Source organism: Ceratotherium simum, chromosome 8 (genome assembly GCF_057802395.1).
Source record: "Ceratotherium simum simum isolate JZ-2026a chromosome 8, ASM5780239v1, whole genome shotgun sequence".
NCBI classification, from domain to species: Eukaryota; Metazoa; Chordata; class Mammalia; order Perissodactyla; family Rhinocerotidae; genus Ceratotherium; species Ceratotherium simum.
The window spans coordinates 60,743,290-60,760,251 of NC_141907.1; the positions used below are offsets into that span (position 1 = coordinate 60,743,290).

At 41.9% G+C, this 16,962-nt stretch overlaps 1 protein-coding gene across 1 annotated transcript in view; it reads left to right on the forward strand.

The window, feature by feature from the left end:
• Positions 1-8,809: 8,809 nt before the first annotated feature.
• PARM1 (prostate androgen-regulated mucin-like protein 1) overlaps positions 8,810-16,962 on the forward strand; it is a 97,712-nt gene continuing 89,559 nt past the window's right edge. Inside the window, exon 1 of the mRNA XM_014788071.2 lies at positions 8,810-9,042. Within this exon, the coding sequence (XP_014643557.1) occupies positions 9,000-9,042 (43 nt within the window). The 5' untranslated portion in view covers positions 8,810-8,999. The remainder of the gene's footprint in view (positions 9,043-16,962) is intronic.

Genomic DNA, 16,962 nt, shown 5'->3' on the forward strand with positions numbered 1-16,962 from the left:
CCTCACATGGATTTGGAGTTTGAATATACATTCCTTAGTTCAGGAAACCCCAGGCTAATAATTTGAAGCTGATAGAAGTTTGGACCAATCCAGGAGCTCTAGCAGAATCAAATGCAAATCTTCTCTAAATCAGGGGTTGGGTTGGCAAACTATGGCCAGCAGGTCAAATCTGTCTCTGTATTGCCTGTGACCTCAGAATGTTTGGAAAGAATCAAAAGAAGAATATTTCCTGGGCCGGCCCCGTGGCTTGGTGGTTGGGTGAGTGCGCTCCACTGCTGGCGACCCGAGTTCGGATCCCGGGCTCCCACCGGCGCACTGCTTCTCCGGCCATGCTGAGGCCGCGTCCCACATACAGCAGCTAGAAGGATGTGCAGCCATGACACGCAACTATCTACTGGGGCTTTGGGGGGAAAAAATAAATAAATAAAATCTTTAAAAAAAAAAAAAAAAAAAAAAAAAAGAAGAATATTTCCTGACACGTGGAAATTACATGGGATTCAGACTTCAGTGTCTATAACTAAAGTTTTTTTGGAACTCAGCTACACGCCACACTTCTTTGCTTTCGTGTTGCCTGTAGCTGCTTTCACACTACAATAGCAGTGTTAGTGTGAGTAGTCGTGACCGAGACTGTGTGTGGCACTCTCATGGCTTCACGCTGCTGCTCAGTGCAATGCGACTCACAATGATGAAGTCATAGCCCGGCACCATTTTCAGTGTCACACATATCACCACACCACAACATTTTATTCTTATTATTTTTTATTATAGTATACCAATTATGTCAAAAGGAACAAAAAAGAAAATGAAAAGTAGATGCCAAGTATGACACTTTTTAGGCACAATGGAAAGCGGATTATTTTGCCCATATAATGGCCAATGTATGGCATTCCCAAAACAGTCAGCAAAATTAGAAAACTTAAAACAAATGTCACATTAGATCAGAATTTTTCCATGAAAATTAGAAATGAAAATGAAGCTTCAACCAAAGTAACTTTCCAAGTAGTAGATTTGTTAGCCAAGCAAGAAAAACTGTTTACTATTTGTGAATTACTTAAATTGTATGATGTCCAGAGAAAATGAACTTGTTTGGGCTAGTAGTTTTTCTGTGAGAACAGCTGCTCAAAGAATGGACATTAGGAGCAGTATCAATAGTCAACTTAAAAACAAGAAAAATGATTTCTACTGGTTTTCCTTGGCTCTTGATGAGTCAACAGATGTTACCAATACTGTTTAGTTCTAGTTATTTGAGGATGCAATACCAAGTTTGAAAATTAGTCTCTATGAATGGTCTGAGTAAAACTAGACTCAAGAATATTTTCAAGGGACCTAAGAAAACGTGAATTCAGTAAAACCTGAAGTGGAATCTACTAAAATGTCTTAGACAACTGATGGTAGTAAAAAAATGTACAGAGCAGAAAAAGGGTCAAGTTGGATAAATTTACAAATATTGTGAAAACGTAAGGTGTTTAAAGCCCAGGTTATTTATTATATTTTCCATTACAACTGTTTGCGGAAATTATTGAAATTTATTACGTATTATTAAAGTAGCGTCAAGGGCGATCTTCACTTGCTTTCACAGATTTAACCGTTTTCAGTTAAGTGAATTTTTTCAGAAATAGAAGCTGAATATCCTGACCTGCTCTACCACACATCAGTTCAATAACTTAGCAGTGGTATGGTTTTATTATTTTTTTTTTTTTAGCTCATAGCTGAGAATGAAATTTTCCTGAATGGGAAGACATGTCTTCAATCACTATTATTAAACGCTGAATGACTTTGGAAATTAGCTTTTGCTGCCCTTTGCATTAGTCAATTGCTTTTGGTTGCATGTGATAGAAACACAATTTGAGCTAGCTTGATCAAAAGAAGAAATTTATCCAAATGCTCACAGCAAAGGTGTGGGTGCACTTCAGGGACAAGTATGACTAGAGACTAGAATGCCAGCAGGCCTCTTTTCTCCCATTTCTGCTTCTCTGCAAGAATCAGGTTTCTGTATCCTAATTCAGACCAGTTCCTTCGACATGCTGGAGTGGTCCACCAAAGTACAGAACCCCATAGCTTCATCTTCAGAGAGCAACTATCATGGCATTTTCTGTTTTCAAGTTTAAAAACCCTGGGAAAGTGCCCTGAGTAGGGCAAACAGAGCCTGATGTTCACCCTACACCAATCACTGGGGCAAAAGAGGCAGCCTCCATAGGAAGATGCCACTGCCACTGGAATCACTTGCTTAGAGAAGAGAAAAGAGCATTTCTCTGAAGAAAGGGCTGCTCTGGACAGATAAAGCTGTGGATGTTCCTAGCAATCTTCTAAGATGCTTCACTAAACCAGCGGTTCTCAAAGTGTGGTCCGCAGACTCCCAGGGGTCTCTAAGATTCTTTCAGTTCTGCAAAGTCAAAACTATTTTCATAATAATACTAAGAGGCTTTTTACTTTTTTGGCATATTTTAAAATTTTTTCTTTTTCTTTGATGATACAAAAGCAATTGTGGGTAAAATTTCTGGAGTCTTAGCATAAATGACGGCGGCGGTACCAAACCATACCAGTAGTCATTGTCTTCCTAACCACCAAGCATGTCCAGTTTAAAGGGGAAAAAAGCACGTTTCACTTAAGAATGTCCTTAAAGAAGTAGTAAAAATCATTAATTTTATTAAATCTTGGTCTTGAATACACACCTTTTTCATATTCTATGTAAATAAATGGGAAGTATTCATAAAGCAGGTTTGCTTCATGCCAAAGTGCAACGATTGTCTCAAGGAAATGTACTTGTGTGATGACCAGAGTCACAAGCTAAACTAACCAATTTTTTTACAGAATACAATTTTTACTTGAAAGAACAACTAACAGACAAATTGTAGTTATTCAGACTTGGATATTTGTTAAGACATTTTCTCCATGAAGTTAGCTTGTCACTTCAAGGAAAACAATAGTATTTGGTGCCAATGATAAGATTTAAGCTTAGAAGTGAAAACTAGAATTTTGCCAAACTTGTATCCTCCACCATTAACTTGATAGCTTCCCAATATTTAAGGACTTTTCTGATGATATAGGTGGATATATTAACAAACATAATTTTTTGATAATGTACATTGAGATGTGTTAAAATTTGGAAGATCTACATAATTCGGTGAACCAATATTTTCTATATGACCAATGCATGATGTTACAGAATCATACATGAGTAAAAGATACATTCAAAGTGCAAGATAGACCAATGGATTTTAATCTAACAGAATATGAAAATTTCATTGAGATACTTTTAGATTCCACATTGCTGCTAACTTAAGAAACTACTGCTTGTTGAGTTTTGGTGCAATATAGAAGAACAAAAACCACAATTATCCGAAAGGGCCCTTAAAATGCACCTCCAACATAAACAAATGGTTTTTGGAGTTCCTAATCAATTTTAGAAGTGTAAAGGAGTCCTGAGACCAAAATGTTTGAGAAATGCTTCTCTAAACTATGCATACGTAGACTTCTAAGGCCAAGCAATATTGTCAATGCCTCTGAGTAGTAAGGAATCTCTAATCCTACAATGACAGTTGGGAGGATTTTACTATTAATAATCGTTTTTCATCATCATCATAATCACTCCTACCAAATATAAGAGCAAACATTTATTGAGGCTCTGCTCTGTCTAGGGTCTATTCTAAATGCTTTCCATGTATTTAAGCCTTACAATAATCCTTTGAAGTAAGGTATCATTATTATCATCATTGATTCATAGAAGGGGAAACTGAGAGTTAGAAACGTTAATGAGGGCTAGGGGCTACGCAATCAGCAAGTCTTAGGCTACTCCACTGTCAGTTCAGAAAGTCCCACCCGCCTGCTCTGTACTTTTACAGAACGTATCCATGAGGCAAAGCAAGAGACTGGGCCGGTATTCTTTAGCCGAACTGCCCATTACGATAGCTACTAGCCACATTTGGCTATTGAGTATTCAAAATGTGCCTAGTCTGAACTAAGATGTTGTATAAGTGTAAAATATACACTGGATTTTGAAGACTTAGAATAAGAAAAAGAAAGTAAATTATCTCATTAATATTGTTTGTATTCATTACGTGTTTAAATAACTAATATTTTAGATATATTGGGTTCAATAAAGCATATTATTAAAATTAATTTCACCTTTCTTTCTCCTTTTTTAAAATATGACTTCTAGAAATTTTAAAATTACGTATGTGATCTGTATTTTACTTCTATTAAACAATGCAAATCTACAGTATCAACTCAGTCAAGTTTTAGACTTGTTTAAATAACAGGTTTCATTATGTGTATCACCTCCATGAAGCCAGTTTCTTTCTTCCTGAAATATTTTAAGGGCTTCCTCCTTAATTAAAATAAAAATTAGTGACATGGTTTAGGGTCCTCAAAGAGCTCAACACAGCTTCAAACAAGTTTATTTAAATCAGGGAAACAACCGTGTTTCCTCACGCCCTTTTAAAACTGCCTTTGTCCAAGCAAATATTTTTTGGCAACATTCCAAATTTACTCTTTTGCACATATTGCATAACTGCCTTTAATCATTCTTTGCCATTAATATTAAAAAGAGGGAATCAGAGTTAAGAGAAAAGCAAAGTGATGTGAAGACGTGTAGCAGAGCCCACGGAGACATTTTTGCAGTGTAACTTGGGAAGAGAAATGAAACCAACGCAAAATATATCAGGGACTGGAGGCTGCTGCCTTCCTGCCTTTGGGGAAGAGGGAGTTGGGGAAGGAGCTGGCAGAGACAGTTTAGAGCCCTCCCCTGCAGCTCACTTGTAGCAGGAGTGGAATTACAGAGGGCAGAGTCCAAGTCATATATCTGTGTATGAAGAAATAGCTGCAGCAGACATTAATGTTTTCTCCTTATACTTTAGATCCAAAAATGTTTTTTTTAATGTACCTCAAAGTTTCTCCTCTAGCGGCTGGCCTGGTGACGTAGCAGTTAAGTTCGCACGTTCAGCAGCCCAGGGTTCGCTGGTTCGGATCCTGGTCGAGGACTCACTCACCGCTCATCAAGCTATGCTGAGGCAGAGTCCTGTATAGAAGAGCTACAACTCTACAACTACGATACACAACTATGTACTGGGGCTTTGGGGAGAAAAAAAAAAAAAGAGGAAGATTAGCAACAGATGTTAGGGCAGGGCCAATCTTCCTCAAAAAAAAAAAAAGTTTCTCCTCTAATAATATTTATTGGCACTTGGAACATGTCAAGCCTTTCACATATATAATCCATTCAATCTTACCAATAATGCCAGGAGGAAACTGAAGCATAAAGATGCTATGTAATTAGCATCACTCAGTTAGGGGGGCAGCAGATTAGAATCCAGCCTTCAGGGGCTGTGGGCTAGAATCAGAACTCAGCCTGTAACCACTGTACACGCTCCCTCACCCAGCTCTCTCAACCAAGTTATTCTGTCTCTCCTAGGCCACGATGAATTCCAGAGTCCAGAGCTAACACTTCTATATTATATGACATATGTTATCTGACATTATCTATAAATTATAATAAATTCAGGATGTTGAAAACTGAGTCAACCAAGGGCAATTTTTTTAAGATGTTGAAAGTCTATAACCCTAGAAATTCATCTTAACAGTGATCAAAAAAGAGTGGAAATCAATAAAAGGCAGATTTATCTTAGATTTTATCCCAGTGGAGCATTATAAAAGAACCAAGAGAGCTCTATGAAGAAACTGGCTTTTGCAATAAGACTTGACCCTGCTGCTACATGCAAATTCCATCCCTGACCCCACTGAGGAGAGCATGTCCCCCTGCTATAATATCTCATAGCATCTTTTGATTTCCATCATACTTAAACTCTCTTTAAGCATCTCTCAGTTTCTTTATTTGTAAAATTGGGATAAACTTATAGAGTATAAAGTTTAAACAGATTACCTAAAATGCTTAGAACAATTCCTAACACAGAGCAGAAGCTCAATAAATGTTAGTGGGTGTTATTACTCATACTATTTAACATAATAAGTTATTGCATATATTTTCATGATCATTCATTCGATGTTTGACACCCCACTACTAGAATATAAGCTTCCTGATGGCAGGAACAATTAACCACTGTGGCACACATCATAACTGTTCCCTGCTCTCCAGTTCTCCTCTCCATCTAAGCACACGAGAAGACTGTGCTTTCTTGAAGTTGAGCATGGCCACTGACTTGCTTTATTTATTTATTTATTTTCTGGTGAGGAAGATTAGTCCTGAGCTAACATCTGTTGCCAACCCTCCTCTTTTTGCTGAGGAAGATTAGCCCTGAGCTAACATCTGCCCATCTTCCTCTATTTTATATGTAGGACACCCAACACAGCATGGCTTGATAAGCAGTGCATAGGTCCATGCCCAGGATCCGACCCCACGGACTCTGGGCCACCAAAGTGGAGCACGCGAACCCAACCACTGGCCGGCCAGCCAGTGACTTGCTTTAACCAATGAAATGTGAGCAGAAACATCACTTCCTTGTGGAAGACTTAAATGCTGCACTTAACTCTCCACTTCTCTCTTTCCCTGTCTCAGGGAAGCAGGTTTTGATATGGAGGAACAACACTGAGTCCTGATGTAGAGGACAGCTACTCTAGGGAGGAATCTGGATCTACAGCAGAGGTTGATGAGCGAGAAATAAACCATTACTGCTTAAGCCTCTGAGACTGGGGTGGTTTATTACATACAGCAGCATAACCTAGCCTACCCTGACTATTACAACCTATTACATTCCCACAGCATAAGGTCTGGTACCTGGTAAGTAATCAAATATGTTTTCACTAAATTAACAAATTAAAAGTTTTAATCATTAATAAAAATGAATGATTTTAGTTAAAGAAATTATTTTCAACTCTACTCTGTGTACAACGAAAAGCTTTGGAAACTATAACTGATTCGCATGTGGGGAATCACCATCCTTTGGGTATTAAACCATCATCTTGGATATCAAAGTCAGAGTCACACATGCTTTGCATTCCAGAGAGACTTCCATTAAAGTTTTGTTGAATTTCAATTGAATAATTTTTTCTCTGAAGTGGTTTTGAAAAATCTTTATTTCTGTCATAGAGTCACTTACTTAAATGGCACTATTTAAAGGCACCAGTGCCTTGTAGAACATCCCTGCAAAATTCCATCTGTGTGTGGTCCCTGCCCCCATGATGACCACAGCCCAGATGCAGAAATTCTTCGTAATCATGTAGATTACACTAGAAACCAGAAGAAACTCAAGGTCAAAAGCTCATTCTTTGAACCTGTTTAACAAATTGAATTTGTAGTTTCTCTGGCCAGGGAGGAGGAAAGGGGGATGGGCACTTGGTAGTAACATCTTTTACTTCTTATTCCAACAAGAATCAATAAATTTACGAAGACAAAAGAAAAACTATGAGCCCAGTCTAATCTGGTTGTGGAAGCATGACAAGCTCTACAAGTGGTAATGGCGGGGTCAGTAAGAAGGATTGACATCATCACAGATAAAGCAATGAGACCCGAAAGAGCGAGAAAATAAAACCTGAAGCTCTGGTATACGAGAAAGAAGTCACAGAAAAAGAAAGCTGTTCTCCAGCACTACTAATGGTCCTGAGCAAATCAATTCTTTAGGAAGGCTCATAAATTCCTGCTGTTTCTCAGCTCTGGTGACTAGGGGACCACCAGGCTCATAATAACATAGATATTGGGAGATGATCTGGCATCTGCTCTGATAGAGATGTGAGAAAGAAGCCAGTCTAAGATGGTGGGGAAGATTAGGTGAAAGGTCAGCTCCCGTCTGTGTGAACACACAGAAACTTTGGGCTTTGAAGAAGGAGTATAGTACAGGGGCTGATCCAGGATGTCTGGGCAGGCACCTTACCTGTACCATGAGCTAGTTGTGAGACCTTGGGCAAGTACTTAAACCTCTCTGCGCTTCCATCTCATCCTCTGAAAATGAAGATATAATAGTGCCCACCTCAAAGGATTGTTGTGAGAACTTGATGTGGTTAACACCTGTACAGCACAATTGACCAGCATGCAGCCATCACTCAGGAAACGTCAGCCTTTGTTCTTTTTTTTTTTTTATTCTTTTATTTAGTTACAATATTTCTTCAGCCTTTGTTCTTACCGCCCTGGTGCAGCCCTAACCAGCCCTGTGACCTTGAGCACATCACTTATCTCCGTGCCTTAGTTTTCCCATCTGTAAAATGAAATAATAATAATTATGTCATAGGGTTGTTAGAAGGAGTCACGATACAACACCTCGTAGGGTGCCTGGCTCATAGTTATCCACCAATCACTGTACCTGACATCAGTACTCTTTCTCCTAGTAAGAAGCTGAATAGGATAGCACACATTCTGGCTCAGGCATCAGGGAGTGCAGTGGGGTTGAACGTGTGTGAGGGTTTAATCACATGCAGGAACATTTGGAGAAATGAAGGAAAAGTTTTTTGTACTTGGAAAGAAATGTGTACGCTCCCTTACAATGGTGGGGTCTTGGCTCTTCGTGGTGACGCCTAAGATGGCATATGGTCACCTGTTTAAAGGTTGTAAGCTCATGTAAGAAAAGCTGTGATAAGGAAGATCTGCTCACGCTTTTTGCATCCCCTTAGTTCCAGCATCATGTTCGACGCTCCAAACATTTGCTGGACCCAGTCAAAACTCGGGTCTCGCGCCCTGACTGTCCAGCAGAGGCCGCCCTGGGCCGGGGCTCCCGGGACCTGAGAGCCGGGAGAGGGTAGGCCAGGGGGTGGCCTTGTCATCGCCGCGGGGCCCGGGTGGGAGGGGTTTGTCGGCTGCAGGCGCGGTGGCGGAGGCGGCCCGGGTTCGGGCGGCTGGGATGGAGCAGAAGCGCACCAGGCGCCGGAGGACACGCAGCTGACGGAGCCGCGCCGCGTTCGCCTCGCTTCCCCGCGCGCCGCCCGAGCCGTCCGTGCCTCCCGGTTCCCAGCGCAGCCAGCCGGGCAGAGGAGTAGCCGTCCGCGCCCAGTGCGCTCCGCCAGTCCCGGCAAACTCCCGCGCTGCCCGCGTCCGGCTCGGCATCGAGCACCAGGGTACCATGGTCTGCAAGACTCTCTTCGCTCTCTGCATCTTCACAGCAGGTATTTTGGGACGCCATCCTCCCAGAGGGGTCGGGCACGGTCTGGGCCCCGGCGGCCAGCGCTGGTGCCGGGGCTAAAGTGGGGAGACCGGGAAGTAAGTCGCTGCGAGCGGGTGGCCAGAGTGGTGCTTGCCTCTTCGCGTGCGCGAAGGTATGTGCGCACTTGGATTTGGGGTGACGTGCGCCGTTGGAGATACTGGGCCGTGCCGGACCAGGGGGATGGCAGGGTCCTTCCTGCCGCAGCCCGCGCCCTGCACAAACTCTGGGCTTTCTGGAACAGGTGGCTGCGCGCGATGCGTTCGAACCCTGGGTGGGCGACACTGACTGCGACTCCAGGCTTCTGAGGTCTCCGAACACACCCTGCCGGAGTCGAACACCAGACTTCCTGTCGCGGTTGGCCCCGGGGAGGGATGAAAACGCGGGAGAAGCGGGAGAACCGCATCTGGGAAGGCTTTAAGCAGTGGCTGGGCGCCCGGCGGGGGTGGTTTGCGTTCCCCGAGACTTGGCGGTCTCTGGTCTCCTGCCCCCTTTCCTAGTTACGCTTGGGGACCATGGGACCCTAACAGTCACAAGGGCAGCTGCCCCGACCCAGCTCAAGCTCTCGATCACCGCTGGGAGTTTGCAGTTCTATCCTGTGGCTCAGAGCCCTCCAAAAATGCGTGCCACGGCAGAAATTGTTAACTTGGCTAAAACTAGCATCCCCTTGTGCCCCCCTCCCACAGACATACGAAACTGCCCAGGGACGGCTTTCCCATGCGCACCTAGCGGGTCTCGGGAACCGACGGCGACGGCCGCCTCTGGCAGGGGGCTGGGGAGAAAGGAGCAAGAGGATTGAGGTCGGCTTGGTGGGGGCTGGAGAGAAATTCAGAGCAATGCTTTGAGGCTGGAGTTGGGATATCCAGTTTTTCCAGAAAATGCAGCCCAACAAGGGACAACTGACTGGATACGGCGCCGGTAGAAAAAGTAGTCCGAGTGCGCAGACACTCATGTGTAGATAAGAATGTTCCAAAGCCACACAGCCGATTTGATTCATGCTTGCAGTCCGTGTATTTTTTTCCTCCTGAATTGCTTTGGTTCCCGTAATTGTGGACGCAAGTCGTTACAATCTCTTGAAAAGAAGCTAAGGGTTTCCTCGCCGCTCACAAAGGATAATGCAGTTTTGAGGGAAAGTTTCCCAACTTGAGGCTACTTGCTGAACGTCTGAGAAAACTCCGTTTTCGCTATGGTATCCGCACGATTTGGAGGCGCGTCGGCAGACCGTTCCCGAACACTCTCGGGCGGTTTGGGCTGCGCATCCTCGGCCGGGCTGGGAGCGCCTGGATCCCAGCAGGTGGAACAGCCGCGTCCCAAGCCCCGGGATTGCCATGTGTGGCCATTCCCGTAATCCTCGAAGCAAGAAATGTTTAGGAAATGCCATGAAAGGTGCCTTTACTGTCTCCTCTCTAGGAATCTTTTCATAAGACTCAGGGCTCAGAAAACCCTGAGTGAGCCAGTAGGGGGATTTGTGCTAATTTTATTTCGTGGCTTGTCTTTTTTATTTTTATTTTTTTAACAGCTCTCGCAGTAGGCAATACCCGGATTAATCCTACCGGGCAGTGTATTGTACCATTTTTTTCTAAGAAGCTCAAGATTTTTTTTTTCTTGGTCAGTCTTCGAGTTTAGCCCCGCTATTCCAGGGGCGGGAATATTGCCCTCGCCCACCGCAGTGAGGGGGCTGCTGGCTCAGGGACCGGTCGGGGAGCCTCATCCCCATCCATGTACACGTGTGTCGGGGCCAGAGCCAAGAAGATTACAGCCTCTCGGTTCTGGGGCTCCTCTGACCCTGGAAGACATAGTTAGGTTTCTATGTACATCTCCCAAATCGTGAAGCTTCCTCCTTCCCTCTGACGTTTGTGCCTCTGAAGGAATCTCTTTGGGGGTCAGTGTGTTGTCAGAGCTCCTTGCAATAAGTTGTTAGGAAAATAATATAAAAATTGGCATAAATACCTCATGAGATTTTTTTGCTTCCCAAAGAAGGGTATTTTCAGAAACTAAAATGTCATTTTTCTAAAATAGAAATAGATGTGTTGGTAAAGGAGAGAGAGGTGAGGGTTCTTGAAATGAAAGTGGCATGCATGTTTCAGTGGCTCATCCTGGAGCTCCCTTGGCAAAGCTCTAGTTAGTTTCACCAGGCAGTTATGTCTTTTCTTCTTTTTTTTTGTTTTTTTGTTTTTTTTACCCCTCCAGCTTTAGAGGCTTCAGGAAAATTTCTGTAAATCTCTTAAGGTGATACTTTCTTGAGCCAGGAATGGGGTTTGGCAGGGGAGTTTTTTTAGCTTAATAAATTCACTCAATGTATACATAGCATTTCCTGGTCTCCTCCCAGCTAGAGTAATACACTCCGTCCCATTACCCAGGCTGACCTCTTAGCCCCTTGGTGATGAAGTTAGGGAGAGCTAGATTACAGTCTGCCACCCAGCTAGAGATGCTATCTGTGTTCTGGGCCTGTCATATAGCTCTTCTCCAGGTGACTAACATCTAGAATGACTAACGTCTAGGATGACCCCTCCCTACACATTATGGCTCTGTTCTTACTACAGGTCCTGATATGTGTCAGGGCCTTATTGTAAGCATTGTAAAGCCTTATCATAAATCTTATCATAACGTATTAAAATTAAACCAAAAATGCACACACATTTGCAGGAACAGCAAGGTTGCCCTGAAGTCTGTGTCATAGTGAAAGAAGTGACACATCCTTCACATGAAACCTGCCCTTCTGATACATTTATCTGAGGTAGTGTTGCAGCGTGGCACGTCGATTCTGTAGCTAGATTGCCTACGCACAAAGCCAAGTTTTACTACTTACTGATTGTGTAATTTAGGGCAAGTAACTTAACCGCTCAGAGTTTTCCTACCTACAAAATTGGGAGAACAAAACCCCATAAGTGTTAAACCACTGCATATACGTATAGTGCCTGGGACATAGTAAACAGTATGTGTCACCCATTGTTGTCGCTTTTATTCTTATTAATAGTTTACTATATTCAGCACTGGTCAGGTCCTCTCTCCAAAAGCAGAGTTTATATGTTTGCGCTTGGACCATGTAAATCAAAGATCTCAGCTACTATTCCAGCACAGTGCCAGCTGTTCTGGCAAACCCTGATGTGCAAATTAAGAAAATATTCAGCTGAGCCTACAAAATGCCTAATTTGAAAAGGTCAATAATGTGCCAGCTCAGATTTAGCACAACAGTCTAAAAAATGCTCAGTAACAAATAGAAATAAAGTCTCACCAAGGACTTTATTTCTTCCACAAAGTCTTTTGCAAACTGGTGTATTTCAAGGGCCCGACTCAGCTCAACCTTAAGGTCAGGTTCCCAGAGCCACAAATTTTGGATAACTCAGATCAAACAACTTAGGAAAAGGCAGCCTATGGTATCTGAATGATCCAGAATGGCTCTCTCCAGAACCCAAAACCATCAATAATGGCCAGATCTCTAACTTGAGCATTTGGACCTGGTCTAATTGAGCTTGTGTTTTTATAAGGAAAATATTGGCCAAGTATATATACTGTTTGAGCAGACTTTCTTAAGCAATAATTTTCCTTGTGGGGGTGGGGGTTAGCTATCCACTGAAAACAATGGAAAAGGACATTTGAAAAATATATTCAAAAGGAATTGGCTGTCTTAACACCCCAATGAAAGGAATCTTGCCATAGCATTTACAATAGTTTACTTCCTTTTGGAAGTATCTGTCACTGAAATTGGACATATTAGTTTAGGAATCAAATATTTAATTTTTTGATAAGATATTGAATGAAAAAGTTGCTTGGAAAAATTAATGTTTCATTTAGAAGACAGCGGCAGTTCTAAAAGGAGATGGGCAAGTAGTGAATGTGTGCCTTATGCAATGACTGATTTTTACTTGGAAATGCAGGGCTAATAGGTTATCCAGTTAATGCGCAAGCAGGGTGACTGTAAGATAAGACTGATTTGTGTATGTAGTTCATAGCATTACTTTTTTAAGCCACAGCTTAAATTATTTAAATGTCAGGGACTGATGTAACATCAGATTTTCCAATGAGGGGATCTGTCAGTGTTCATCATAATCCTTTACACCAGCATAGCCCATTTCTTTTACCTTTTTTAATGTTGTCTAGAAACCTTGAGACCTTTGCCATTTTATAAGTAATATAAATTATTAAAACAAAATAGACAATTATATAATTCTTTTCATTTGTGTTTTTCATTGGTGCAGGATGGTCTAATGTCAATTGAGAATAAGCTATTTTAATTTTCCTTTGTCTAGTGTGGCCAGATTTGGCAAATAAAAGTGCACATTGCCCAGTCCAATTTGGATTTTAAGCAAACAGTGAATTCTAAGTACGTCGCACACAATACTTGGGACATACTTAAACTGAATGATTCTTTGTTGTTTATCTTGAATTGAAATTTAACTGGGCATCCTGTATTTTATTTAGAAATCCTACCTTTCATCTGTGGTTCATCTATGCAATGGGTTTGATATAGGATTAACTTTAGTTTGAACCCTGCCTCACCCGGCTTTAGTTGCCCTGCACCATTTCGATAGTAACAATCTGTTCATGGGAAGACAAGGAGATTTCAGAGCATCTCTCTTGTGGATAGCAACTACAAGGATTAGGATTCAGAGGCAGCTCTCCAATGAAACATTTTGAATCTGATTGCTTATCCATTAACTGTGCACTGTTGTGTGTTTCTGAACAATTGGTGGGATTTCTGTAGCCTCCCCGAGGCTACGTTACCTGACCCCCTTGTGACCTTTTCTTTATAAAAAACAGTATATTTTAAATGGTAGCAATGTTCTTGCATAGGAGCTGCAACTAGAAACCTTCTAGAACTCAGCTGGAAGCCGATTAAAAAAGAAAGTTATAGAATAGCTTTGGATTTCAATGTTCCAGGATCTTAATACATCTCACAAATATTAATTATGTAAGGTTTACATAATTCCTGCAGGATAGGGCTGTTGGTATCACTTGAAAGCTGTGGCTATATAGAGCCTGAAGCAGCATATTAGACAGAATTTCAAGGCAAATCAGAAAAAAAATCCTTTAAGCAATTGAACTGTGGTGGAAATTTGTGCCTTTTATACCTAAGGCAAAATCTTTGAATAGGTAATGTTAAGTGGAAAAAAATTGGGGAGAAGTTGCCTGGTGTGATATTTAGAGAACATGTCTATTCAATACAAAATGAGATGCATGGTGGAATACAACTTTGATGATAGTATCTTCTACTTACAGTCCAAATTCTGCCACCTGATTTTCTTTTCCAGGCGGAAACAAGGACAGGAGAACTTGAGTGCAGCTGTTGAACAGGAAAAGAATTGGAGGAGAGAAGGTTTTGTTTGATATTTTTGCTTTTTTTGGCCATGATTGTAAACGTAAATCTATCATTCAGACTTCCCACTGGTTAGAACACATTGTATTTCCGTATATGGGGTTATTAAGATATATTTTACCTTTTGAATTATGATATTCTTGCCAGCTTTGTGTAGTCCAGAGGCATAACTGCATTACTGACAGAGTTTATTCACCCACTATTGTGTCCATGATGGATTGTTATTGGTGCTGTCTGCCCCTTATGAAATCTTTTCAGTTTCCATTGGAAAAGCTTTTGTGATCCCATAGATGGATGGCAGACAGATTCCGTTTTACTGGCATTGAACATTTATTTGATTGTTAAAAACTTCACACTATGTATATGATTCTTGCTTTGTACTGTAATTTGGATTCTTTAGGAAGAACAATAGCAATTATTGTAAGGATAAAAGGATGCTCTCTTTATTCACTATGCAAAATCTACAATGCGCTGTCTATATGTGTTTAGGGAAATGTTTAAGACTTCAATCATGCTACTGAGTTAATGTAAGGTGTCATATTATGAGAGGATTTCAGTACATCTCAGAATTACAACATGACAGGGTCTCCATGCCCAGTTGTTCATCAGAGGGTCCTAAAGAAATCTAAAGGACCAAATGTCTCTTTCTTGCCCTGGGAAAACAGGCAAGTTATTGGTGGATCACACCCTCTGCCAGTCATGGGGATTCTTGCTGTTGATGGATCTGCTGCATGAGAGGCAACATCAAGATGAAAACAGCCATCACCCAACCAATGGGAACCCTAGATGTTTTGTCTTAAAAATTACAATGGTGATGGAGACAGCATTCAAGAAGAGGGAGGACTCTTCTCTCTGGACTTCTCCTTTTTGAAGAGCTGTTCAGACAGGTCTGTGAAGGAGAAAGAATTATCAGTTTTTGAGGATAAATGATCATTCATCATGTACATTCTAGGAAATGTTGGTGGGGAAGGAAATGCGATATCAAATTACGTGTGAAACTGGGTAAGAAATGGACAGTCAGAAGATGCCGAAGCTATTTCAAAATTTCTGCATGAGATCTATGGGAGAGATTGAGGGTGGTATGTTGCATGAAACTGGCAGAATATCAGATGACTGAATGGAGGGGATAATTAAAATTATTTGGGGCTACTAAAGACCAAAGCACCCCCTTGATGTTGCTGCTAGGAATGAAAATTTTGCGTATTTTTCAGGTGAGGATGGGATTTGTGTTACTTCATATGAGAAGCAGCATGGTAGAAGGGGGCTTTGGAGTAAGACAGACTGGCATGGAACGCCATCTCTGGGATCTCAGTTTCTTCCCTTGTAAGGTTATGATAATGCACATCGAGTGCCATATGAGTAAACATTCAACAAATGGGTATTAAGCAGGTACACCAACAGGTAGAAGATTTATTTTTACTTACTTGCTTGTCTGACTTTCACTACTAGATTGTAAGGTACATAAGAGCAGAAATTTTAGCCATTTTGTCCCTGCTGTATCCCCAGAACAGAGCAAGACACATAATGGGTGCTTAGCAAATATTTGTTAAATTAATATTTAATTGAGAACCTACATGTGCTCAACACTGTCCGAGGCTCTGGAGATACAGCAGTGAACAAAATAGACAAAACTCTACCCTCAGGGAACTTACATTCTTTGAGGATGATGAATTTTGACTTGGTCAGAAGAAAATCAGTAGTTGACTATCTAATAGTCATCTCACACTCAACACATCTGACCTGAACTCGTGGACTTCCCTCCCCCAAGAGTCTCCACCTGAAGCCTTCTTCATCTCAATTTACTGCAACTCCAACTTTCTAGTTGCTCACGATGAAAATCATGAGTCAACTTTGAGTCTCTTTTTCTCTCAACACCCCTCATCCAACCCTTCAAGAAAATTGGTTTGCCCTACCTTTAAAGTGTACCCAGAATTTAAACACGGCTTCCACCTCCATTGCTCTCACTCTGGTGTGGGCCACCATCATCTTTCTCTTGGGATACTGCAGTGGCCTCCTCTCAGGTCCACCAGCTTTTACCCTTTCCCTCCTAAGGTCTGTTCTTTACATAGCAAGAGTTGATCCAGTGGAAATGTATCAGATGATGTCGTTGCTCCTTTCACAGCTCTGCAGTGGCTTCTTCTTAAAGTGACCATCGAGACCTGCGTGAGATGCTACCTCATCCATTCTTGACCCTAGGCTTCTTCATCTCCTTTGCTTACCCTATACCAGCCGCACTGGCTTCCTTACAGCATGCAGTGGCTGGTTCTCCTGTCTGGATCATACTTTAGATATCCACATGGCTAATTCCCTCACCTCCCTAAAACCTTTGCTCAGATGTCACCTTCTCAAGGAGACTTACCCTGACCAACATTTTAAAACTGCAATCTGTTCCACCTGCCAACACCATATTCCCAGTGCCCCTTATCTGCTTCTTGCCTCCACTTCTCTTTAATGTCTATCTGCCTCCATCCCTTACCCCTCAGCCGCCCAGGAATTTTGTCCCTCTCTTTTGCTGTGATATCCCTAGTGCAAAATACTGTGTGGCACTTAGGGTTCTTCAAAATATAT